The sequence below is a fragment of the Orbicella faveolata genome, unplaced genomic scaffold (genome assembly GCF_042242905.1).
Source record: "Orbicella faveolata isolate gen_17 unplaced genomic scaffold, um_ofav_v1 contig_1, whole genome shotgun sequence".
Lineage (NCBI taxonomy): Eukaryota > Metazoa > Cnidaria > Anthozoa > Scleractinia > Merulinidae > Orbicella > Orbicella faveolata.
In genome coordinates, this window is record NW_028301536.1 from 31,732,326 (window position 1) to 31,756,601 (window position 24,276).

Consider the following 24,276-nt stretch of genomic DNA (forward strand, 5'->3'; position numbering starts at 1 on the left):
TAAACCCTTATAATTAATGGTCAAAATCGGTGGAAAATTTGGCTCACACAGATCGTTCCTTCCCAAAACATTCATTTTCAGTTAAGCAAAATTGGCACGAGACTAGGAAGGCAAAAGAAAGGAAACTAGGGAGAGGAAAGAAAAGAGTGGAAAGTGGAAAATGAAGAGTAAGAAAATTGTAACGAGATAAAAATAACTTGAAAAAGGTATTTTTCAGTTATTTTAATCAGCCAGTCACTTAAACATTTGTTTTTTAATCACTGATTTGCGTTGATCAGCAACTAAACGAGGAAACTATAGAAAGTTCTTAAATGTTCACTGGTCTGATTTTCATCTCAGCTCTCTTGGCGGAGTAGTAATAACCTTTCCAGTGACGCCAGTTGACACCATCAGCCCCTGACGAGTGTTTCCCGTGATGATACAGACCGTTCAGGTTGGAAGCATGACAGCTATTGTACAACCAGGCTCCTTTATACTCCACAGCACAGTTAGTGCTGCCATGGCTGTCATTATCCTGATCTTTGGTGGTAAAGGGATAACCACGATGCTCGGAAAGAGAATCACCAGCAGTTCCTGAAAACAAAACTCGAACATTTAATAACAGAATTACGAATAAAAATAACACGAATAACATACGAAAACTTACCTGAGTAAGTTCCAAGGCTCAGCTGGTACTTAATCCTCTCGCTCGTAACTGCAAACATGTCGTACTCGGCGTAAGCAGTTTTGCCTGTCGTGTCTTCCAGATCTACTCGAAGTCTGTTCTTTGTGTTCGTCAAGCGGTGTATCTTGTCCAGTCCAAGCCAAAACTCGCCATTCAGGTTACCGAAGCCATTCTTGTAGTCGGCCCAGCCACGGTAGAAGTTAACGGAGCCATCCAGTCTCTTCTGGAACACTGTCCACCCCCCCACCGGCTGTTGTTTGGTCACAGAACACATCAAAGGCACCTGAACCATCAGGGTCGATTGTATAAACACCGCTGGTTCTTTTACCGGATTTGTACAGCTCAGCACAGTTCTTGCCTATTGAGAAAAAGGTAACAAAGCTTATTTTCGCTAAATTGTTTCGAGTTAATGGACGTCTACAAACTGGAGAAAATAAAATTGTCGAGCAAAAGAAAAAAAAAACACAACAACAAACAAAGATAACGGATTTCATAGTCGTAGCTGGTAATGAGGGGAACATTGGGGTTTGCGGTATTGCGGTATTCAACAATTTTTCTTGCGGTATTTCGGTAATTGTAACTTCGAATTGCGGTATTGCGGTATTCTCCGAGCCTGCGGGATGCGGTTTTTTAACATTTTGGACGGTATTAAAAATTATCCTCCAAGTTCTTCAATGTTTTCCCATGCCTTTTCCAGTTTCCCATTGGAAAAAGGTAAGTTTTTTGTAGTTAATAATTAGCCAACACGCGAATGGATGTTACCGTATTTTGCTTATTTTGTCTAAATCGAAAATTACAAATTCCTAAGGGACCGTTCATTTTTTATGAGGGAGGGGGGGCTGGTGGGATTTGGGAAGCACCATTTAAAAATCGCATGACCCCCCCTCAGCTTACCAATTTTTTCACATGACCCCCCCTTTATAGCGGTCATTTTTTGGGATGACCCCCCCCCCAAAAAAAAAATTGAACAAACAATATTTAGATTTCAACTTTTTTAATATTTCTCTATTATCCCCCTACTTCACGTTATTGTGCTCACTATGAAGACAATATTTACAATCCCTTTACGACAGAGAGCTGTTGTTTAAAGAACAAATCAAAAGAAAGAGAAGTCAATTTCGGATCTCCTAGTTATGGCTCGCCCTGAGCGTGTGGCATTTGGCCTCTCATTGGCACCTTCCTCCTCTGAATTGATGAATGCAAGAATGACGTCATTTGAGTCATCTTCTCCCCCAGAGTCAATGGCATCACTGTCATACTCATCATTGTCACTTTCATCTGTTTCACTGCTGTCAGCACTTGCCCTGTTGTCATTTTGTGTCAATGTCCTGGCATTTCTCAGTGTTGGTTGGCCAGCTCTGAGAGGACTCTTCTGCTGCAAGCATGAATGTCTTACAATTGCCTTTACTTTCTCACTCTTGCTGCTTTTTAAATGCGCAAAATTCCAAAATGCGCAATAATGGCGAAAGCGACGAGTCGTTTAAGAAAAGGTTTACAGCTGAACGATCCAGGCAGTTTGACATCTTACAAGCAAAAGAAGCAATCTTTCTAAGTGCGGATGGCTGTTCAGAAAGGGTGGGTGAGTTTTCCGTGCCAGGGTACCAGTTGAAGCCCAGTGATGGAAGAAAACTGAACTTCTCCATCAAAGAGCTCAGAGCAATTGTGGAAAAGTTGAATGTCATATTGAAAGATGTTAAGGAACATGATTCCACACTCTTTCAGTCCAATGGGCTTGCTTTAAAGCAGGGCGAAGAATTTGCCCACAGTTTTAACGTAAAACAGATCAAATGTATAGAAGCTAAGTTGACGAAGGTCACGCAGGACATGGAAGCACTAGAAAATAAGAGCAATTATAACAGCATATTCAAAGGCACACTCAAACAGCACATCAATTAAAGGAGAAGGAAAAAAGAAAACCGCAGAAAGTCAAATGAAAGAAAGAGGAAGCGGACTGAAAACAACGTCCAACGAGTTTATGGAATCTGTGTTGGAAACCCGCTAGGAAATGATCTTCCACAATGCCTTGTGTACCCTCCTAGAACGGCCGTCCCGGAAGAGTGTATTAAAGTTGAGGATGTTGCCACGTCGTTATTTAGAAGTGATGGGCCATACATCGCACAGCTCTTGGAAGGGAATTATTTCACCATAAACCTTGAGCAGGAAGTCAGAGATTATGTTTACACCTTCATGTACCCTGAAGAGTACACTCTGACGGAAAGCATTGCCGCTTCTTGCAGCATTGGTGAAAGAGACTCCCATAGCAGCACAAGCGGCGACGAAGAACTCGATGACAGCGAAGATGAAGATGAGTGCCAGTGAAAGTTGCATTCAAAAATAACAGTGTTAAATACTTCTTTTCAGTAGCTATAAATGCTTTTTGTGGCCAAACGTTTTTTTAAAGCAGAAGGAAAGTTTGTAATAAATTTGTATCCTGCCTTCTATGTTTATTCTATAGCAATTTTTTTGATGTTCAAACGTTATGCCATTTTAAAGTTTTACTAAAATATTTCACGTGACCCCCCCTTTTTCCCTTATTTTTTTGGGATGGCCCCCCCTCAAAAGCCATTTTTTTTCGCATGCCCCCCCCCCAAATCCCACCAGCCCCCCCTACCTTATAAAAAATGAACGGTCCCTAATTGCTATTTCCGTGTTTTTTGCGCTAAACTTGACACACAGCCTCAGTAGTGGTTTCGGTATGACATTGAATTTTGACCCGGCCGATTGTAGTGCCGCGGTATTTCACGGTGTTGTTTACGATAATGCGGTATTTGCCGAATTTTTTTGCGGTATTGCGGTGTTCAGAACCCCCAAATGTCCCCCTCAGAAATCGTCGAAAATGTTTGCAGAATTCAAGTCTCAACGCAAAAACAGATCTTACCTTTCACAGTCGTCTTGTTTCCTTTGAGGATGTTGATGTCATCTTGCAGTTGAGTGAGTTGTATCTTCATTTCTTGAAGAATCGTCTCAATCTTCTTGTTTGGCCCTGCATAGAAGCTGTTGTAGACGTTATTACAATGCTTTGTGGCTGCAGAACTGACTGGAGTGCTATTAGCATTATTTCCTGGCTTGGCTAAAGCCTGACGCGCCACAAACAACACCAAGAACAGCAAACTGCAACGAAACCTCGAGGAATCATAAGTCATTGTGCGACTGAATTTGATGAAAGGCCAACTTGACCGTACTTAACTGTATCACGGACTGGTGAAAAAGCGGATGTGACTCATCTTTATCATAAAACGTTTTTTGCGTCACTGTATTTGGTTCAAGACATTTTTCATGTTTGTCTGGGTGCACGTGCAAGTATTTTTGCAGATTGTTTACGATGATATTTTGACACTTTCATAAAATTGATGAAGGCTTTGTAAAGAACAGTGCAAACAACGAGAAAAGAATTTGTCGTTTTTAGAGATACTAGCAAAGTAAAACTCAGTGCTCGATTGTCAAATTGAAATTGCTTAGCAATTTCCCTCGATCAGTATTATGTACGTATAAGTTAAAGGACTTTGTTTTTCTCTCTGACTATTCAATTTCGCGAACAATCCACTCTCATTTCTAACCGAATCAGAATATTATCACCGCTTAGGATATTTGCAACACTTCTGATGTTTTATTATAAATGTTTCGATTTACAGTCTTAACTGGCCTGGGGTCCGTTTCTCGAAAGGCCCGGAAACTTTTCGGGCCCGCAAACCCATTTTTAGTCAACCGGTATTTAAAGACAGAGAGTTGTATACGCCTGAAACTTCTTGTATGAAGGGAACCTCTGTTCGTATTAAGAATATGTGAATAAAACAGCTCTGTAGTCATAAGGTATGAGATTTTGCTAGAGGTTTTCGGGTGCGAAAACTTTTCGGGACCTTGGAGAAACGGGCCCTTGGTCTATAATCTATTTTTTCAGACATTCTACTGTAAACTGTGACTTCGCAGGTGCGCGCTATTGTCAAGTGGGGTGTATAAACAATTGCCTCTGGCACTGAGTGTCGAACGAAAAAAATTAAAATTACGTCAATTAATTAAGGACGAGGCTTTTTACACGTAGAAATCGAGGCGACAAAGTTGCCCTAAACTGCAATTTTCGGTGTCTTTGAATACGATCATTCAAACCACTTGCTGTACTTGCTAACTTTTTAAAAAGTGAAATTCTTCTGGCAAAGTTTATTGTTTTAAAACTTTCGCTAGCGACATAAGATAATTAATTTAAGACGGACATGATGTAGGGACACAACAAATTCAATTCTGGAAATTGTCGCCTGTTCTAGGCAGCGTGCTACCGTTTGAAAGCAGCAACGCGGCACAGCTTTTAGACTTCTTGGAAGAACATTAACATACAATGATGTGGCTTGCAGAAGACGGACCTTAATTTAAATCCAACCAAGTGTTTGTTAGCGTGGCTACAAAGAAGCCTCAGGCAAAATTGAAAGACATGTTTTTTGTGCTAAAGCCATAAAACGCAATTATTTCACTAAATGACTTGCTTTAGTTGGCGACATTTATCAAACTAAAACTAAAAAAAATTAGTTGAAGTGTGGCGAAATCTAAACTTAGTGGTAATCGGACATGACCAAAGAACACAACGAAGTTATTCTAATCGTTACGTTTTTCTTGTTTGGCGGAATATTTAATCACAGCTCTTAAACAATAGTACGGAAAATTGTTTATTATTTCGAAATTCAAATGACATCACATTCGCCAAGGATTTTCAAGTTCCACCGGGTTCATAAGTTATTTCTTCAAAGATACTGCAGATTTTTAGATTAGTACGTCAACCAAAACAGTATAGCCTTGAAGAAACAGTGTCTAATGATTTAAGCCCCTCAAGTAAAATAGACTTGCTGATAACTCTAGATTTTGTATTCGAAAATGAGATAGAGCGAGCATGCAGTTTAATAACGAATTCGTCTTCTTCCTAAGTAATGTTTAATTACAGAACGCATATTGAAGATTTTCAGCGGAAATCAAAGAAACAGAACTTACCTTTAGCCTAGGGCAGCCCATTGAATTCAATGATAGAAAACTTATGACTTGCCACAAATCGACCTCATGAGTTTCAGGGTAGAATGATAGCTAGGCGAGCAAAGCGAACGTCGACGTTTTAGGCCTCGAAGCGGCGGGTAAAGAATAAACAAGACGAAGGACTCTTCTGAAAGTCTACTAACCAATAAATATTGATAAAGAACACTGTGAAATTCAAAATAAGTTGCGTTAGACAAAATATTTCATTATTATGACGTTCAATCATCGTCGAAAATTCGTGGTCGGTTTTTAAAATCTGTTTGAAAAAGTTTCAAATTTCAAGCACTACTTTATCACAGCCCCTACCTATGCAATATGTAGAATTTTTTCACAGCCAGGGATTCTACTTTTTTCTTCTTTTATTTCGAATCAGCATTGCTTGTTGTTTAGGCGGCTGATTGCTCTCAAAGTTTCGTCGGCTACTGTTTTTGTTTCTTACGACTAAAAACAAGAAGTAATTGCAAGTGGAAATAAATTAATAGGGGTTTTCCTTGTTGTCATATTTGGTGGAGCTTTTACCCACGCTAAAAATCTCATAACAAATAATAATTTCATCAGTTGAGATGCAAAGGAGGCTCATGTCGACTTATTGGGAACAGACGATGGGAATTCAGCCTTCAAACGCCTGTGAATCTCTGCTCGCCACGCGTCGAGGAGGTTAAAAAATCAACTTGCCACTCCGTTGATTCTCAGTGTTTCCATTACCTGCTGTCGAATACTTTTTCTTTTGAAGAGGATAATTTAGGAAGTGGTTTGAATGAGGATCATTATGAAGCTATCAGTAAACCTCTTTCTTTTCGTAAAGAAGATATTAAAGGAATTCTAAGCCTATGAAATAATAGAATTTTTAGCTGTGATGGAATTTTGCTGTGATCAACCAAATACGTCTGAAATAAACCGCCAAATCAAGAGATGTGAAGCATGGGTGCAAACAGTGACTACTAACCTGATTAGTACAAATCAAGAACTTCTCCTTAAAGTTCCGCCATAATGAATATTCCATGAAGTTGAATGTTCTTGACTAGAAAATTAGCCGCACTTACTAGTCCCTGACTTAAACGTTATTACTTATCATTCTCTAATTATTTCTTTGGCAAAGTTCGGCAGCTCTTCCGACGATCTACAGCAATGTTCCGAATACCTCCGGTATCTATATCGGAAGCCGTGATGAGTATTCGACATTCGAACACGCATTCAGAAATGCATATCGGAGCAACAGTGGTACTACGCGAAGCTGTATTAATTAGCCAATCAGAATTTGACTAAGTGAACTATTTCTGATATGGAGGGAAACTGCGGAAGGCTTGTGGAGTAAGATGAGTGATTCTAACGAGACAGAGGACTGGAGACGAGAGTTTGATCATCTTCTCTCGATGGGGAACTAAAGACCCAGAGACAAGATCAACAATGTTTCCGTCACCGTTGTTCAAAAACTGTGATTAAATCTGATTCCGCTAAACAGGAAAAGGCAACCAGTGGAATCGCCGGCTTAATTGTGTTCCTCGGTCATGTCCACAATCGTATTTTTCTCTTTTCACACTTCAACTAAAATTTAAGTTTTAGTTGGAGAAGATGTCGGCAACCAAAACAAGCCGTTTAGTGAAATAAAACCGTTTTATGGCTTCAGTAAAACAAAAAAAAACATATATTTTTCAATTTTTTTTGTATGTGACACTGGAAAAGTTGAAAATTTACAGAGTATGTAAATAACATGTAATTAACATGTAAATAATCAAAAAGAGACTGTAAAGAACAATTTACATGATTTTTCCCCTTTTACATGTTTTGGAGGTTTCATGTAAAAAACATGTAAATATTTTAAGTGAAACATGTAAATGATGAAGAAAACACTGTAAATGTTTCAAAGCAAAGGGCTAAGATCATGTAAATAACATGTAGACTGTTCCTGCAAATACTGTAAATAGCCTGTAAATTTCTTGTGATTCAACCTGGAAACCCGTAAATAACATGTAAATTTAATACAGGGAGGCTGCCATAATACTGTAAATAACATGTAAATAAAAAAAGGTGAGGCTGTAAACAACATGTAAATAAAAAAAGGGAGGCTGTAAATAACATGGAAAATAAAAACAGGAACCTGTAAATAACGTGTAAATCAAAAAAGGGAACCTGTAAATAACATGTAAATCGAAAAAGGGAGCCTGTAAATAACGTGTAAATCGAAAAAGGGAGTCTGTAAATAACATGGAAATCAAAAAAGGAGCCCATAAAGAACATGTAAATCGAAAAAGGGAGCCTGTAAATAACATGTAAATCAAAAAAGGGAGCCTGTAAATAACATGTAAATCGTAAAAGGGAACCTGTAAATAACATGTAAATCGAAGAAGGGAGCCTGTAAATAACATGTAAGTCGAAGAAGGGAGCCTGTAAATAACATGTAAATCGAAAAAGGGAGCCTGTAAATAACACTTAAATCAAAAAAGGCAGCCTGTAAATAACATGGAAATCGAAAAAGGGAGCCTGTAAATAGCATGTAAATGGAAAAAGAGAGCCTGTAAATAACATGGAAATCGAAAAAGGGACCCTGTAAATAACATGTAAATTGAAAAGGGGAGCCTGTAAATAACCTGTAAATTGAAAAAGGGAGCCTTCAAATAACCTGTAAATTGAAAAAGGGAGCCTGTAAATAACCTGGAAATGGAAAAAGGGAACCTGTAAATAACATAGAAATCGAAAAAGGGAGGCAGAAACCCTGTACGATAAATGACTTGTAAATAATAACTTGAAGAAAAATGCATGGAATGTACTGTTTTATTGTAATCAAATCTGTTGACCTCAATTATAATAGTAGAAAATATGCAAATTTGTACAGAATCAGAAATTTATTGCAATCAGAACAAGCTCAGTAAAATTCAAATAGTTTTTATATGCCATGAATAAGGTTTACAATGTATACATTGCAACAAATAAAACATGTTTTCTTTTCTATCTATCCATAACAAGATGACTTAAATGTAATTTTGTGCATGGCCAAAATATTTTAAAATACCATGACTGAGCTCCTTTAACCGAATTCAAGCACTTTTCAAGAAGACTACCAAAATTCAAGACCTTTTCAAGATTGTGCGAAACCATGTCATATTCAGCTCTATTTAATTCATAAATAATAAAATGATTAAGAACTATACTGTTGTCAGCTACAACTAGTAAAAGTTTTGCAATTTAGGTGTATTACTAAATAAAAATTGTTTGCGAATGGATACCTGTCTTAAATATATACTAAATCCACAAAGTCAAATTTAACATGATGATAATAACTTTGTCACAAAATGAATGAATAAACTGTTTTTCCTCACTAAGTAATTAACGTAGGATTAAATTAGCCTTAATAATTGTTATGAAAAATGGGGGAGGCACGATGGCCTCGTAGTTACATGTAGTGCGCTCAACTCCTGATCCAGCGATCCGGGTTCAAGCCCTAGGCGGGTACATTCTGTTGTGTTGTTGGGCAACACACTTTACTCTCAGTGCCTCTCCACCCAGGTGTATAAGTGGGTACCAGCCAGTTTAATGGTGGGATAACCCTGCAATGGACTGGCATCTCATCCAGGGGGAGTAGATATAGTCCTAGTTGCTTCCTGCTACAGAAAGCGGGACAAGCTCCAGCCTGTTGGGCCACGTGGCTCGTATGCAGACTTTACCTTTACCTTATTATGAAAATTACTGTAATGTAAGTGTGAAGTATTGACCAACTTTTTTCATAGAGTGAATTACTCTTTTGAAATAACAGAAAAAGGGAGAAAAAACATTTACCACAAGATAGAGATTGACATTCATAAAAACATTCATGCCAAAGGAATACTACATTGCATAACATAAAACAAGGCTTCTGACATCTTTTAGGCTATGTTTACAAAGTCACAGTTTCCTTCTTTTTCCAAAACTGTATGGAATCCAAACAGTATGTAAACATTTTGGACCCCTGACAAAACATTCACTGTAACCAATATTCAAAATTTTACTTTTTCTTTTTGTGATAAAAAAAACAGTACTGTAAAAAAAAGTTCATAGGGGCCTGTTGAAATTGAAAGGCCTATCTAGTACAATAGTTCCCATAACACATCATAAGTTAATAAATTATTGTTCTGGTACTACATGTATGTAAACATAGCCTTTTCTTTTTATGATGAAATCTTATAGCTGCTGTATTGAACAATAAGTATCAACCTAGCAATCTAAGATATTTAAATTTGATGCTAATTCACTAACACAGGTACAGTGTAGGTGATACTTCAAAGCATTAAAAAATGTTTAAAGTGGTTGAATTTATACCAGAAAGCTGCCAGAGCATATCAAAGTGTTGAAGGTCACCATGTTAGACTGTAATGCACCAGGGGCCCATTTCTCGAAGGTCCCAAAAAGTTTTTGCACCCAGAAAGCCATACCAAAACCTGAAATCTTATGCTTACAGAGCTGTTTTAATAGCTTATTCTCAATAGGAACAGCAGTTTCCTTCACACAAGAAGTTTCAGGCATATACAGCTCTTAGTTTTTAGACACAGCTCAATTAAAGATGGCTTTGTGGGCCCGAAAAGTTTCCAGGGCCTTCAAGAAATGGGCCTTGGACCCCTTATAGAGTCAAAAGTACTGTAGACTTCTCAGTGGCTGATTTTTTCCTGATCAAGCATCAATGCCAAGGAGTATGCATGTATTGACCACTCTCAATTTCACTTCATCCTAAAAGTAACATAAAACATTTCGTTAAATAAGATAAGTTATGTCTGAGTATGAATCTGCAAATTCTGTGTATGATATCAATCAGCGAATTTTACACTGGAATTATTATTTTGTTTCTTATCATTCCAATATATACTGTGTCCTTTGAAATCGGACTGTAGCCGGTCATGTTGACTGGCCAAAGTAATTTTAGCTCGGTCACGTCTCGTTTCTGACCGGTCAGGATATTTACGCAAAAATCAAGTACATGTAATGTGAGCCAAATTAAACCCACAAATATAGTTTGTTTGTTCCAGTCACTGCTAGACCGTTTAAAATTTGGCTTAATATTTTTCCGAACAGATTTAACCCGTCACTCGAATGGCATTCCTATCGATCTTGAATGCATGACAAACAGCAAGCGAATGGTCTTTAGCCGTTTGAACAGATACATGTATGCATTGGTGTATGTTTTCATTAGAGGTCATAATAAAAAAGAGATTAAAAACTCTCAGATTTACAGTTGGGGATTTGATTGTTTATTCAAGAATGAACAATGTGACCGTCTCAACATGACATGACTGGTCAACATGACCGGCGAGTGAAGTTTTTGGCCAGTCAAGTCACCATTCTGGCCAGACATTGCCCGTTGACCGGCCATTATTTTGAGCCCTGAATATTTATCAATCAAACAGATCTTACATCTACATCTGTAGCTACTGTGTGACAAAAACTTTGCATCTCTGATTGGAAGGCACTGAATGTCAGAGGATGTAGAAGAACTAAACTCAAAATGTGTGGCAGTAAATATTCAATGTTCACTATCTTCTACATTCTAATATTCATGCACAATAAATCAAACTCCTATCAAACAATGTTTAAATAATAAGTCAAGTTATTTACAGACACAATTTGATTGTTTCTTACGTGCACTTATGCTCTATTGGTGGACAAAGGTACAGCTGATGTCATAAATGTTTGTTTTTGTTTCTGTTATGTATTACGAAGCAGATAGATTCTATGTTGTCACGCATCTGTTCAGAAATAGATCACAGAAGACATCGAAATGTGGTAAGAACATCAGTGACACATGCCTGAAAAATTCACAGATTCTGTGACACACTCTGGTAATGGCTTATGTGAATATTTTTTGTTTTTACCACATTTTGGTGTTATCTGTGATCTACTCAGGGCAGGAAAAAACCAGGTCTGATTTCCTCAGCCAAGTAAATTTTGCTCTTGGACAAGTGAAAATAGAAGTTTAGTGGCCCGGTAGGCAAGTGAAATTACAATGTAGCCTCAGTTGTCTTGTGAGTCTGACTAAAAATGCCAGCTTGAGAAATGATAATTTCCAGTCATTCCATTTCAAAACTTAAGACCTAAAGATTAGTTAATTATTAGGTTGAAAGCAAGAATTTATAGTTAGGAATCCGAGCGTACTTCATTCGCATTTGTCCTCTGATTTCCTCACTGGCCACCACACTGGCAACTAATATTTAAATGGGGGCAAGTGAAAACTGAAATTGACTGGCCCACTGGGCAAGTGACTTACAATTTTTTTTCCTGCCCTGCTACAGATGAATGAACAGATGCATGACACATGAAACCTACATGTATTTGGTAAAAGCCCACTTTCGTCCAAGTAAAATGTAGAGCTGTAACAGGGCTCTAAAGTGCTGTCTGGTCATCCCAGGGTGAGGCAATCGATTGAAATTGATCCATAAATTGATATAAATCAATAAATTGAAATTAATGTAAGTGTTATCAGTGCTATCAATCAACTGAAAGAAATTCATACTCACATGCTAGAGAAGTTTCAAGTTATTGATTTGATTTTACCAAATTTATCAGTCATTAGAGAATCAATTGAAAGTTGGCCTCTCTTTGTTAGTTCACATAAACTGTAGAAAAATTGTGTCCCTCAACACAATGTTTGATTGTAACTTTTTTATGTAGATTTCAAAGGCACTACCAAAGACCCCCAAAACATAGTTCCCGATACATGTATGCCAACAAAATATTCTGTTTACAAGATACAATGTTATGTTTTTATGCAATTGTATTCATGATTTCATATTTCACTTTATATCTTTCTTATTAAATGTTGCTTAAAAGATAAGCTAGTATCAGCAAAATTGATAATGCTTATTGAAAATTTGATCACAATCGATTACTCATGACGAATCCTTTTATTGATTTCTGATATCATTGACTAATTTCTATTGATTGTTATGAAATAATCGATTGATTATACTGTGTCGTCCAAGACAAGTACATTTTCCTGCCTGGGCAAGTTACTCTTCCTTTTTTTTTTTTTTTTCAAGTCCTGTGTAGTTTTCATGACAGTTTGAGGTACATGTATACCTCTTTATAAAGTATCGTAGTGTTTTTTTTGTGAAAGAAAATTTCACAACATTTAACTTACTATTAGCACCAGTGGGTGCAATGTCCACGTACAGTTGTGTAGCATATTGTAACTTGCATGTAGGTACAACTGTAGACACTTGAGTAACTTCAGAATACTTACATTAGCATAAGAGAAATTTCTCTGCTGAAGATGGCACATTACATTTTAGCTTACTAGCATTCACATCAGAAGGCAACATAACCTTACAAGAGAATGCATCAGAAGGAATCATAAGGTGCGTATAAGCCAATAACAAATGTCGCATGCTCTTACTCGGTTATCGAGAACAGATAATAACAGATCATAAAGCTCTTTATGCACGGCTGGTAAACATCAACAAAGTCGATGCCACAAGCAATGTAACTTCTCCTTGATAATGACACATTCACAACCAAAGGCAAAACGAAATGTATACGTATTTTGACGTTACTTAACTCTACTCGTTCAATTTATGCAAAACTTGCTCACCTCTTGTTGTTGTTGTTGCCTGTAATCGCTATCTTCAGCTTCTGGGTAACGGAAAACTTTGCCTTGAAACCGTGCACGATGACGAAGCGAAGGTAGAGTGGATTTTGGCCTGTTAAAACAGAGCTCGAGTTCGATGCAAGTTCCAACGAACTGCCAAACATGGCGGGAGAACCGAGAGGACCTGGTACCTAACATGAAGACCGCTGATTCCTGTTTGTTGGAGATCGGGCACTCACAAGGCTGGTATGCTCTTACAAAGGGACTGGGATAACAGTGACGGCAATGAAAGCACAGAACGGTAGAAATCACCAAAAAAAAGACAAAATGTCATTTTGGGTTACCGAAAAAAAGTCAGCTATCATTTTCGGAAAGGCGATAAGTCCTAACGTTTTCGGGAAATGGACAAAAAAGCCCTAATAAGTACGAGAATACTCAAGCTCCTCTAGAATAACCGAACAGATAATTTTTTTTTTTTTTTTGCGCAACCTAAAATTAACCTACAGAGCTTTGAAAGCACACCAAATAGCCTAAAACAGCGTTTCAAAGCATTCGAGAGAAAACGGTCGTTGGGCCGGCCGTGTCCCTTACGGTTCCCTGCCTAACCTAACTCGCGTCAGTTCAAACTCGGTTACCAGGGCTCTTTCCGTCTTGAACTCACACAACACGTGACGCTTTCATGGTCCTTCATGAGTAAATACGTACGTGTCCGAGAATTAATTTTTCTCTTCTCTAGAGACGTAAGCTTGGGACGCCTGCATGTGCAGTAACAATTCTAGCTTTATTTTGTCGTTGTGGATGCGCGGGAAGTTCACAAAAAGACAGCTTAGTGCGGTGTCGATCAATGCAGCGATTTAGTTTGGTGCATACCTTCTAACCCAACTTCAATTTAAAGCACACTATAGCACACACTTGGACTTTAGAGAAGTTCAAATGCTTCAACGTAAAAGGTATCTTAATGGAGGCTTCACGGTATGTTTACGGAGCTTTAGGGCGGTGTTACATTTTAACTTTACGCGCCTTTAAAAGGTCTCATTTATATGTTCTCGGTTACCCGAGACAACCCTTCCTCCTTCCCCCCCCCCCCCCGTCCCCCCAAGTTTAACCTGGCCGGGGTAACTCTTCATTTATTTCTTTGCAAAATCCAACCAACCGTTTTCAAGAGGATAGCGAACCTGTCGGTAACTTGGAATTCACATCATTTGAACAGTCTCCGTTGGTTGAACCGTTATACCAGAGTTATATTATATAAGCCCACTTTTCCATTACATGGTTTTTGCAGGGTTTAGGCAGGCCTTCTCTTAAATTTAGATCTTCTTTTTTCTAAGAGTCTCCATTTTACATTAACGTGGTCTTTACAGTTTTTCGAAAAGCCCCCATTATCTCATTTAAATTGTTTTCACAGCCTTTGCAAGGTCCTCCTTTTTAATTTACATGTTTTTAACAGGCTATTTACAGCCCCCAACCGCACCCGTGCAACTTCTAGGTTTCCATTTACATGGTTTTTACATGTTTCTTACAGGCTCCCTTTCTTTCATTTACATTGTTTTTACATGTTTCTTACAGGCCCCCTTTTTTTCATTGACATGGTTTTTACATGTTTCTTACAGGCCCCCTTTTTTCATTGACATGGTTTTTACATGTTTCTTACAGGACCCCTTTTTTCATTGACATGGTTTTTACATGTTTCTCACAGGCCCCCTTTTTTCATTGACATGGTTTTTACATGTTTCTTACAGGCCCCCTTTTTTCATTTACATGGTTTTTACAGGGTTACGAACATAACATTTCCAGACTTTTTACAGCATTCGCTTGAATTATTTACACGTTTCTTACATGGTTTAGCAAAGCAATTTACATGTTTTTTACAAAGGCATATACTGTAAAAGTGCGTAAAATATTTTACAGGTTTTTACATGTTCTTCAAATGATCATTGTCGACAAAGACAATGTAAATCACCATTTACAGAACATTTACATGCTGTACTAAAAGCTGTAAATTTCCTGTAAATTTATTTTACAAAACCCTAACATGTAAATTGTAATTTACAAATAATGTAAATCAAGATTTACATACTGTAAATTAAAATTGACATGTCCATGTAAATTTTCAACTTTTCCAGTGTGAAGTGCATCTTAGTGTTGCGGTCAGTAATTTATTCTTTGACCCTGGGCTGCTTTTACAGATATTTATCATATCAAATAAAACAATGTTCAGCTTTGAGCGGCTGTTACATGGTAACCCAGTTTCAACCCTGTTGAACGTTAGAGAAGATTCCAGCACCAAAAAGTGAGAATGATTAATACTTAAAATACGGTGTGTGATCAATTTTCATTTGCTTCTTACAATATCAATACGAAGGAGACAAGTGATGAGAGTAAAGAAATCCTTCAGTTGATAGAGTATTGCATAAAAAAAGAAGTGAAAGAAAAGTGTGTAAAATAACTAAAAATAATCGATATTTCAAGCTTGCAACTCCTAAGTCCTAATTTTCATACATCGGTACTGGAATCACTTCTCATAGACTTTCTCATCCCCAGTTCCGATCGCCTTTCTTATCGTTGATGGTACGTACCCACGAGGGTGGTGAAGGGAAGGAGAAAAACGACAGGGAATCTCTTTTTTCCTCCACCCTATTACTTCTCACGCTCCCGTTATTTACCGCGCACGCTTCTCTAAGGGACGTACTGGGGACAAGTCTGATCATAGAGTCGTATTGACCTAACTGCTTCCATTCACTGGAGCTACCTTTTTACGAAACAGTTTTGCTAAAAATCATAACTATTCCAGCCTGAGTGAGAGACTCATTTAATTTTCAAACGAGCTTACAGCGAGCAATGTGAAGCAATCACCGATGGCGGAATCAGTCAAAAGAAATGTGATCAACATGGCTCAGATGAACAAAGGGATGATCTATGCGTGCTTCGTTTTGGAAATTGAACAACTTTTGTCAAAGTGAAGGATTCAAAACCTTTGTAATGTATGTTTAAAATCAGTGGAAGTGTTAATCTGGCTCACAGACAAATCATTCCTTCTTATAAGTGTTATTTTCAGGTAAAACTGAGAACAAGATAATAAGACACGAGACTAGGAAAGCGAAAGAAAAGAACGAAGAGAAAAGAAAGAAAGGAGTACAAAGTGGAAAATGAAGTCAGAGAAAATACCAACCTAATGAATAATCGAACAAAACCTATTTTTCAGTTTTTATTAATCAGTCACTTAAACATTTCTTTTCCAATTACAGATTTGCGTTGATTAGCAAGTAAAGGAGGATACAACAGAACGTTATTAAAAGTTCACTGGTCTGATTTTCATCTCAGCTCTCTTGGCGGAGTAGTAATGTCCTTTCCAGTGATACCAGTTGACACCATCAGCGTATGATGAGTGTTTTCCGTGATTATACTGACCGTTCAGGTTGGAATGATGACAGGCAGTGTACCACCAGGCTCCTTTATACTCCACAGCACAGTTACTGCTCGCGCTGTCATTATCCTGATCTTTGGTGGTAAAGGGGTAACCACGATGACGAGAAAGAGAATCACCAGCAGTTCCTGAAGACAAAACACGAACATTTAGTAACATAATAATCATTTGAAAAATCAGCAAAGAATAATTCTACCTTGTCATCAGTCTACGTCACTACGGAGTCACATGAGAAGCGCATGTGCGTTGCTGATCAGTGTGCTTTGCGTTTCGCTGGCAGTTTCACGCTGTGAGTATTTTTAATCCTTTAATCTTTGCAAATCTAAACCATCGCCGGGTTTTTCCACCTTTATCATACCTGGAGAGGAAGGTAAGGCTAAATTCGATACTTATCGTACTTTTTCTTCTACAGCTCGAGCGATTCCTTCCCAAAATGTCTAATGAAAACACAGAAGCGTCGGGCACCTCCGACGGCTCTCCAAGCATGGTAGATCCACCTAATCTCAATAACCGAGATCTTGTGTTATCTCTAGATAACGTAAACAGCAACATGGGGAAAATGGCTAGTCTTTTAGCTAAATTTTGTGAAAAGCCAGTCCCTGAGGAACGCCTACAGGGCTTAAAGCGACAGTCAACATCCGCCGTATCGGATAATTCAGACTCTGAGTCTGAAGAAAACTGTCACAAACGACGGCGTCATATTAGTCTCTCGGATGATAATATTAGTCTTCACGCTAGTGATGATCTGGACGACGCAGATGACATGAAAATGCTCACCGAGTGTTCAAAGGCCACCGGCCAAAAAGAGCGGGAAACTCCCGCCAAGGAGACAAAGTTCCTTCAAGACTTTGCTAACAGCCTTGACGAGGATGACGCCACCGGCGACAAAATCCAGCAAGAGCTGGCTGATATTGCTCTAAAACGATGGGGCAAGAAGCTGTCTTCTGACAAAATTAAAAGCTTCTCAGACAAATATAAACAGCCTCAGAACTGCTCTGACATAAAGGGTATAAAAGTCAACCCCGAGATATGGAGCCAATTAAATGCCAAGAAAAAGAAAACAGACCTGAAGATCTTAAATTTGCAGCAGGTTATCCGCAAAATCACTTTTGTAACGTTACAAACGACCGATGTGCTTATTCAAAATCCCTCTGGTTTAGAAAACAACAAAATAATGGCTAAACAAGTTGACACCATTGAAATACCGGGGCATGTAAATACGCAGTTGGTCCAGCTGCGAAGAGATGAAATCAAACCATCAATGAAAGCGGAGTACTCTGCTATTTGCTCGGCTGAAGTGCCCATCACTAGCCAATACCTTTTTGGGGACGACCTGGCGAAGCAATTGCGAGGTGCCAAAGAAGCGAGCAAAATTAGCCATTCCTTTACATCCTCATCTAAGAACGGTCCCTTCAAAAGCAAACAGCAAAGTTCAAAACAACATGCCCATTACTCTAAAGGTCCTAGAAGAGATTTTTTGTGGAAAGGCCAAAACCGGCACTACAACAAGAAAAAATCACCAACCACTGACAAGAAATAATGGAACAATTGCTTGAAATAAAGAACAGGGTAAGTGGCTTTGGAAATTTCCTGCCCAACCTGGTGAATTATTTACAAATGTTACGCAATACATTTCAGGCTGGGCAGGTGGCTGCTCATTTTGCAGCTTGGAGGACTCTTACTAATGACAAAATCTTCTTATCTGATGTGTCGGGAACAGCAGTTGAGTGTACTGCCACCCCTGTTCAACACAAGTTACCTAATCAAATCTTCTCAGAACATGAATATCCCATTGTTCGTCAAGAAGTGCATAAATTACTTGAGAAACGTGTCATCACAAAGGTGTCACCTGTACGGGGGCAAATTTTGTCCAATGTATTCCTTCGTCCGAAGAAGGATGGGACTTATCGACTCATACTAAATCTCAAAAGGTTTAATGAGTTAGTTAGTCATTATCATTTTAAAATGGATTCATTTTCTACCATAACAAAACTAGTTACCCAAAATTGTTATATGGCTTCTGTTGACATGAAAGATGCCTATTACTCTATCCCCATTCGATCTTCAGATCGAAAGTTATTACGCTTTATCTGGGAGGGGGAGTTAAATGAATTTACCTGCCTTCCTAATGGGTTGTCGTGTGCTCCCCGTATATTTACTAAAATTCTTAAGCCCCCTCTATCTACTCTGCACAAACAAGGACACATAGCTGTGGCACATCTTGATGACCTTTACCTGCAAGGGCAAACCTATGAGAAATGTGTCCAAAATGTTATAGACACTACCGTCTTGCTGGACAAATTAGGCTTGGTTGTGCATCCAGAGAAGTCTACTTTCATACCCACACAAGTGCTTACTATCCTAGGGTTTGTAATAGACTCAGTGGAAATGACAATACAACTGACCAGTGAGAAAGCCACTAGTTTACAAGATGTCTGTACTGAGTTATTAGAAAACTCTTCCCCTTCTATTAGGGAAGTAGCAAGTGTTATTGGGAAAATAGTTGCTAGCTTCCCTGGGGTCATGTATGGAGCTCTTTACTACCGATACCTGGAAAAAGATAAATCCCAGGCCCTTATTAGAACAAAGGGTAATTTTGATGACTTGATGTCTTTGTCCCCTCATGCTAAATCTGAATTACAGTGGTGGATTCAACATGTGGGAGACACGTACAATGTAATCAACCACCCACAAACCCAGCATCAAATAACAACAGATGCTTCCCTTATGGGTTGGGGGGCAGAATCTGCAGGGGTGTCCTCGGGAGGAAATTGGTCCCATTCAGAGTCTAAACACCACATCAACTATCTGGAAATGTTGGCTATTTTGTTAGGGCTCCAAACCTTTGCTAAAGACAAGAGCAACATACATATCAGAATAATGTGTGACAACAATACAGCAGTTAATGTGATTAATCACATGGGAACAAGCCACTCAGACTCTTGCAATCCTGTCGCTAAGGAGATCTGGGAGTGGTGTGTAGATCGCAAGATCTGGCTTAGTGCTGCACATATTCCTGGAAAACAAAATCTTATTGCAGATTTTGAATCCAGAAGAAACCAAAGAGAATCTGAGTGGAGGCTTGACAAGGCATCACTAATTTGTGCTCTTGAGAGGCTAGACTTCAAACCTGATATAGATTTGTTTGCCTCTCGTATAAATCACCAGTTCCCAGATTATGTGTTTTACAGACCAGACCCAGAGGCTATTGCCATCGATACGTTTAGCCTGAGTTGGTCCAACCTTAATTTTTATGCTTTTCCCCCGTTTAGTGTTATTCCAACAGTGCTGAACAAGTTGATGACCGAGGGAGCACAGGGGATTTGTGTGTTGCCAGATTGGCCCACGCAACCATGATACCCAACAGCTCTCCAGCTACTCAAACAGAAACCAGTGTATCTAAAAGCCAGGAAAGACCTACTCCAGCTACCAAGCCATCCCAAGGAAAATCATCCAATCTGGCACAAGCTGAATCTCCTCGTGTGTCATTTATCAGGGAGCGACTAAACAAGTATGCTTTATCACCTGCGGCAAAAGATGTGCTAATGGCTTCATGGAGGGAAGGCACCTCCAAGCAATACCACACTTACCTTTGCAAATGGAATCAATACTGTCAGGACAATAACATCAATGTTTTTCAGCCTGGAGTAACAAATGGCATTGAATTTCTCGTTTTTCTTTACAAATCAGGCTTAGGATACAGTGCTGTAAACACCGCGCGTTCTGCGCTCTCTTCAATACTTGTTTTGGAAGACGGAGTAAAATTCGGAGAGCACCCGTTAGTAGCTCGCTGCATGAAAGGGATTTTTGAGTTAAAACCAGCTTTGCCCAAATATACTGAAATTTGGGACGTTAATATTGTGTTAGGTTATTTGAGAGCTGCTGCACCCTTGAGATCCTTATCTCTTAAGCAGCTTACTCTAAATTTGACTATGTTACTCTGTCTCACTACAGGACAGCGTGGACAGACTATACATAAGTTTGATGTTAATTACATCCAAGAAATGGATGACCGCTACAGAATAACTATTTGTGACAAACTGAAACAGAGTAAGCCTGGGCGACATCTAGCACCCATTGATTTAATTTCTTTCCAAAGTGACAAGAAACTTTGTGTGGTCGAACATCTTAAGGAATACTTACAGCGCACGAAACAGTTGCGAGAGGAGCACTCGCAGTTACTGATAAGTTATGTTAAACCATTTAAACCGGTATCCAAGGATACCATCTCCAGATGGGTTAAGCAAGTGTTAGAGTCAGTCGGGATCGACGTCATTAACAAATACTCTGCTCATAGCAGCAGAGCTGCATCAACATCCAGTTGTAAGGCCAAAGGTTTAAGCCTAGCAGACATCATGAAGAGTGCAGGTTGGTCTAATTCTAGTACTTTTGCGAAGTTTTATGATAAGCCTGTCGTCACTGCCTCAGCTAATTTTGGCTCCGTGCTGCTGAATCCAGACACACTTTGATCTGTGAAACTGTATCTTCTTTTTCCTTGTTTGGGAATAAAGTTTGTTCACTGTTATGAGTTGCTCGTGATGCAGGACTTTGACGTCTCATGTGACTCCGTAGTGACGTAGACTGATGACAAGGTAGAATTATCAGATTAAACGAGACTTACCTGTAAGTTGAAGTTTGATCAAGATTCTATCTTGTCATCAGTCCGGAACGAAGGAGTCACATGCCCTTAAGTACCCCACCCCCCCCCCCCCCCCACCCATGTCCTTCGTTCCTTTTTCTCCTGCATCACTCACGTTGAATACTGATCAGCAACGCGCATGCGCTTCTCATGTGACTCCTTCGTTCCGGACTGATGACAAGATAGAATCTTGATCAAACTTGAACTGACAGGTAAGTCTCGTTTAATCTGATAATTATGCTATATGACCTAAATAGACCGTGATCATTAACATTGAAAGGTGATCATATTTCCTTCCATTATACTAAAACAAAGTTACGCCTGTAACTAAAATAGCCAAGTAATAAAGGAAGAAATCAATCATAACAAATAGTAAAACAAAATACGAAAATTTACCTGAGTAAGTTCCAAGACTCAGCTTGTACTTAGTCCTCTCGCTTGTAACTGCAAACATGTCGTATTCGGCGTAAGCAGTTTTGCCTGTCGTGTCTTCCAGATCTACTCGAAGTCTGTTCTTTGTGTTCGTCAAGCGGTGTATCTTGTCCAGTCCCAGCCAAAACTCGCCATTCAGGTTACCGAAGCCATTCTTGTAGTCGGCCCAGCCGCGGTAGAAATCAACGGTGCCATCCAGTCTCTTATGGAACACTGTCCACCCCCGACCTGCTGTTGTTTGGTCACAGAACACATCAAAGGCACCTGAACCATCAGGGTCGATTGTATAAACACCGCTGATTGTTTGACCGGATTTGTACAACTCAGCACAGTTGCCTATTGAGAAAAAGATGACGAAATTTGCTATCGCTCAACTGAATTGTTTTAGCTTCAATATGGAAGACAAAACGGAGAAATAAATTTGTCAAGAAAAGTACCAAAATAACGGATTTCATAAATCGTAGTTAAAGAAAGAATCAACTGGCTACGAATGAGTTCCGTTGTTACTCATCCCAAATCAGTGTTTTACAAATTATGCAGAATACAAGTCTCAACACAAAAACAGATCTTACCCTTCACAGTCGTCTTATTTCCTTTGAGGATGTTGATGTCATCTTGCAGCTGAGCGAGTTGTTTCTTCATTTCTTGAAGAATAGTCTCAATCTTCTTGTTTGGCCCTGCATAGAAACAGCGTTAGTAGTTACTAACGAGTTCCGTTGTAACTCATCTTAAACGTCTTGGAAATTATGCAGAATTCAAGTCCCAACCTCCGAGAAAAACGAAATTAAAAAGATGAAAAAATTAATAGGTTTCATAGTCAGTTGTAGCTGAAGAACGAATTAAACACTTTTTAGCTTTTTGTAGTTACTCATCCCAAATGTTTTAAAAAATATGCAGAATTCAACACAAGAACAGATTTTACCCTTCACAGTCGTCTTGTTTCCTTTGAGGATTTTAATGTCATCTTCCAATTGAGTAAGTTGTTTCTTCATTTCTTGAAGAGTAGTTTTAATCTCATGGTTTGGTGCTGTGTACAAATACACGTTGTTACATTGCTTTGTGGCTATAGAACTGACCGGGTCGCTATTTGCGTTATTTCCTGGCTTAGCTAAAGTGTAACTCGCCACAAACAACACCAAGAACAGCAAACGGCAACGAAAACCCAAGGAAACAGACGGATTCATAATGCAAATTTGTTCAAAATCTAGCTTAACCGCAGTTAAAACGGAACTCGTAAAACCCGTGACGGTTATGGATCGGGTACGACGGTCAAAATGTGTAAAACACGAGACAGTTGAGTCCATGATGGCTCCGTGATGGACCCTTGACGTACGCGTGATAACTTGCGATCATGCCCTCCCTCCCTCCCTACATATCATCCTTGTCCCTTGCCAAAAATACTCGCATGATCGCAGGTCATACACGCGACGGAAAGCATAAGATTTGTAAAGTCAAGTCCGTGACGGTAAATCCATGACAACTTCCTGGTTCAAACCTATTAGACCGGCAAGGTTTAAGGGTCAAGGATTATTGTCAAATACGTGACGGTTTAGCCAAATACGTGACAAATTCTATATAAGATTCCGTTTAGCCTTAATTGCATCCTTTGCAGTTATCCTACCGCATCTTCATCTTTTAGGATGTCTCTCTTTGACAGATCAATCTTGGTATTCAAGATGATACCAGACAACACATCCACTGCACTGGAAATAAAAACCTTCTTCAGGCCTCTTGCATGAGCAGAAAACCCTGAGGATAGAATGGTGTTTAACCTCATTAATACGCTAACACAACCAGTCACTATAAGGGAACATGGTCAAAGATTTCTCTCCAGGACAGATAAAGAGCTGCTTTCTCAAAGCTCCTTTATCATAGTATTACCTTTATTTTTAAATTGTGGTCGTTTCTTTGGGTGGGGTACTTCTATTCAAAATCAAAACTTAATTTTATCGCTACTTTGCAGCTTCGTTACTTTCTAAGCGAGCTCTCGTAAACCTGTCGCGTAGAGCACTTCAAGCTGGTGCTAGCAAAATGTCTTCCACGTGTGAAAATGAGCTCATTTTATAATTCTTCTATTACCTTTAGAAACACTAAACACCACAGCCAATCGGCGGAAACATGATTGTAAAGTCCATGCTAAAATGTCCATCATGTCTTATAAGGTCCTCCTTTCTCCTCAGTCCTGTTAATCATACAGTAATCTTAGTCAGAGACACATCTCACTTACAATTGGTGAACGCTCATGACATCAACAGGCCGTGAAAACTTAAAGCGGTTTTTTAATGCATTTCTGTCATGCCTTTTACGTGCTTGTACGTTAAAGAGCATATTCTTTTACTTAGTTACCTCGCGAATTCGTGATGAAAAGAGTCAAACTTTTCAGCGAATTTCAAAGCAGAAAATGAGTTTGCTGTGAAACTGCTCGTGTTTCATGGGACGCGCGTTAGTGATGAAGGGAGGCACGAGAAACGCGACAGGAGTTCTAATGTATGTTGAAAATCGGTGGGAGCTTTTCTTACACACAAATCATTCCTTCTTATATCATTTATTTTCAG

General features: G+C 38.9%; 3 protein-coding genes and 1 long non-coding RNA gene across 5 annotated transcripts; 1 reads left to right on the forward strand and 3 right to left on the reverse strand.

Moving 5' to 3' along the window:
• Positions 1-207: 207 nt before the first annotated feature.
• LOC149118773 (ficolin-1-like) lies at positions 208-4,019 on the reverse strand. The gene is made up of 3 exons (XM_089276834.1): positions 3,543-4,019; positions 647-1,022; positions 208-573 (listed from the first exon to the last, which is right to left on the reverse strand). The coding sequence occupies exons 2-3, from the start codon at positions 954-956 to the stop codon at positions 308-310; spliced, it is 576 nt and encodes a 191-aa protein (XP_089132960.1). The 5' UTR covers positions 957-1,022; positions 3,543-4,019; the 3' UTR covers positions 208-307.
• Positions 4,020-8,540: 4,521 nt separating this feature from the next.
• Positions 8,541-13,567, reverse strand: LOC149118774 (uncharacterized). Its single transcript, XR_016201731.1, has 2 exons — positions 13,230-13,567; positions 8,541-10,375 (listed from the first exon to the last, which is right to left on the reverse strand). It is a non-coding gene; the product is annotated as an uncharacterized LOC149118774 (long non-coding RNA).
• A 2,850-nt stretch (positions 13,568-16,417) lies between these two features.
• LOC149118775 (techylectin-5B-like) lies at positions 16,418-23,040 on the reverse strand. The gene is made up of 4 exons (XM_089272434.1): positions 22,644-23,040; positions 22,294-22,398; positions 21,686-22,057; positions 16,418-16,778 (listed from the first exon to the last, which is right to left on the reverse strand). The coding sequence occupies exons 1-4, from the start codon at positions 23,023-23,025 to the stop codon at positions 16,516-16,518; spliced, it is 1,122 nt and encodes a 373-aa protein (XP_089128560.1). The 5' UTR covers positions 23,026-23,040; the 3' UTR covers positions 16,418-16,515.
• On the forward strand, positions 16,903-21,295 carry LOC149118776 (uncharacterized). Of its 2 annotated transcripts, XM_089272430.1 has the most exons (3): positions 16,903-16,939; positions 17,063-18,219; positions 19,923-19,986. In XM_089272430.1, exon 2 carries the CDS (start codon positions 17,084-17,086, stop codon positions 18,188-18,190), a length of 1,107 nt encoding a protein of 368 aa, XP_089128556.1. In that variant the 5' UTR covers positions 16,903-16,939; positions 17,063-17,083; the 3' UTR covers positions 18,191-18,219; positions 19,923-19,986. The 2 variants fall into 2 exon arrangements, with proteins under 2 accessions (XP_089128556.1, XP_089128549.1); XM_089272423.1 differs by lacking the exon at positions 16,903-16,939 and having other exon boundaries at positions 18,151-18,219; positions 19,923-21,295.
• Positions 23,041-24,276: the final 1,236 nt, after the last annotated feature.

Excerpts from the sequence above, each read along its gene's own strand:
- LOC149118773 (XM_089276834.1), bottom strand. The coding sequence starts at position 956 with ATGGTTCAGGTGCCTTTGATGTGTTCTGTGACCAAACAACAGCCGGTG. Across the intron at positions 574-646 it reads GAGCCTTGGAACTTACTCAG|GAACTGCTGGTGATTCTCTT; the intron begins GTAAGTTTTCGT and ends TTTTGTTTTCAG.
- LOC149118776 (XM_089272423.1), top strand. The coding sequence starts at position 18,190 with ATGGAACAATTGCTTGAAATAAAGAACAGG. Across the intron at positions 18,220-19,922 it reads TGCTTGAAATAAAGAACAGG|TGTTATTCCAACAGTGCTGA; the intron begins GTAAGTGGCTTT and ends TCCCCCGTTTAG.
- LOC149118775 (XM_089272434.1), bottom strand. The coding sequence starts at position 23,025 with ATGGACTCAACTGTCTCGTGTTTTACACATTTTGACCGTCGTACCCGA. Across the intron at positions 22,058-22,293 it reads AAATAAGACGACTGTGAAGG|GCAACTGTGCTGAGTTGTAC; the intron begins GTAAGATCTGTT and ends TTTTCTCAATAG. Across the intron at positions 16,779-21,685 it reads GAGTCTTGGAACTTACTCAG|GAACTGCTGGTGATTCTCTT; the intron begins GTAAATTTTCGT and ends TTTTGTCTTCAG.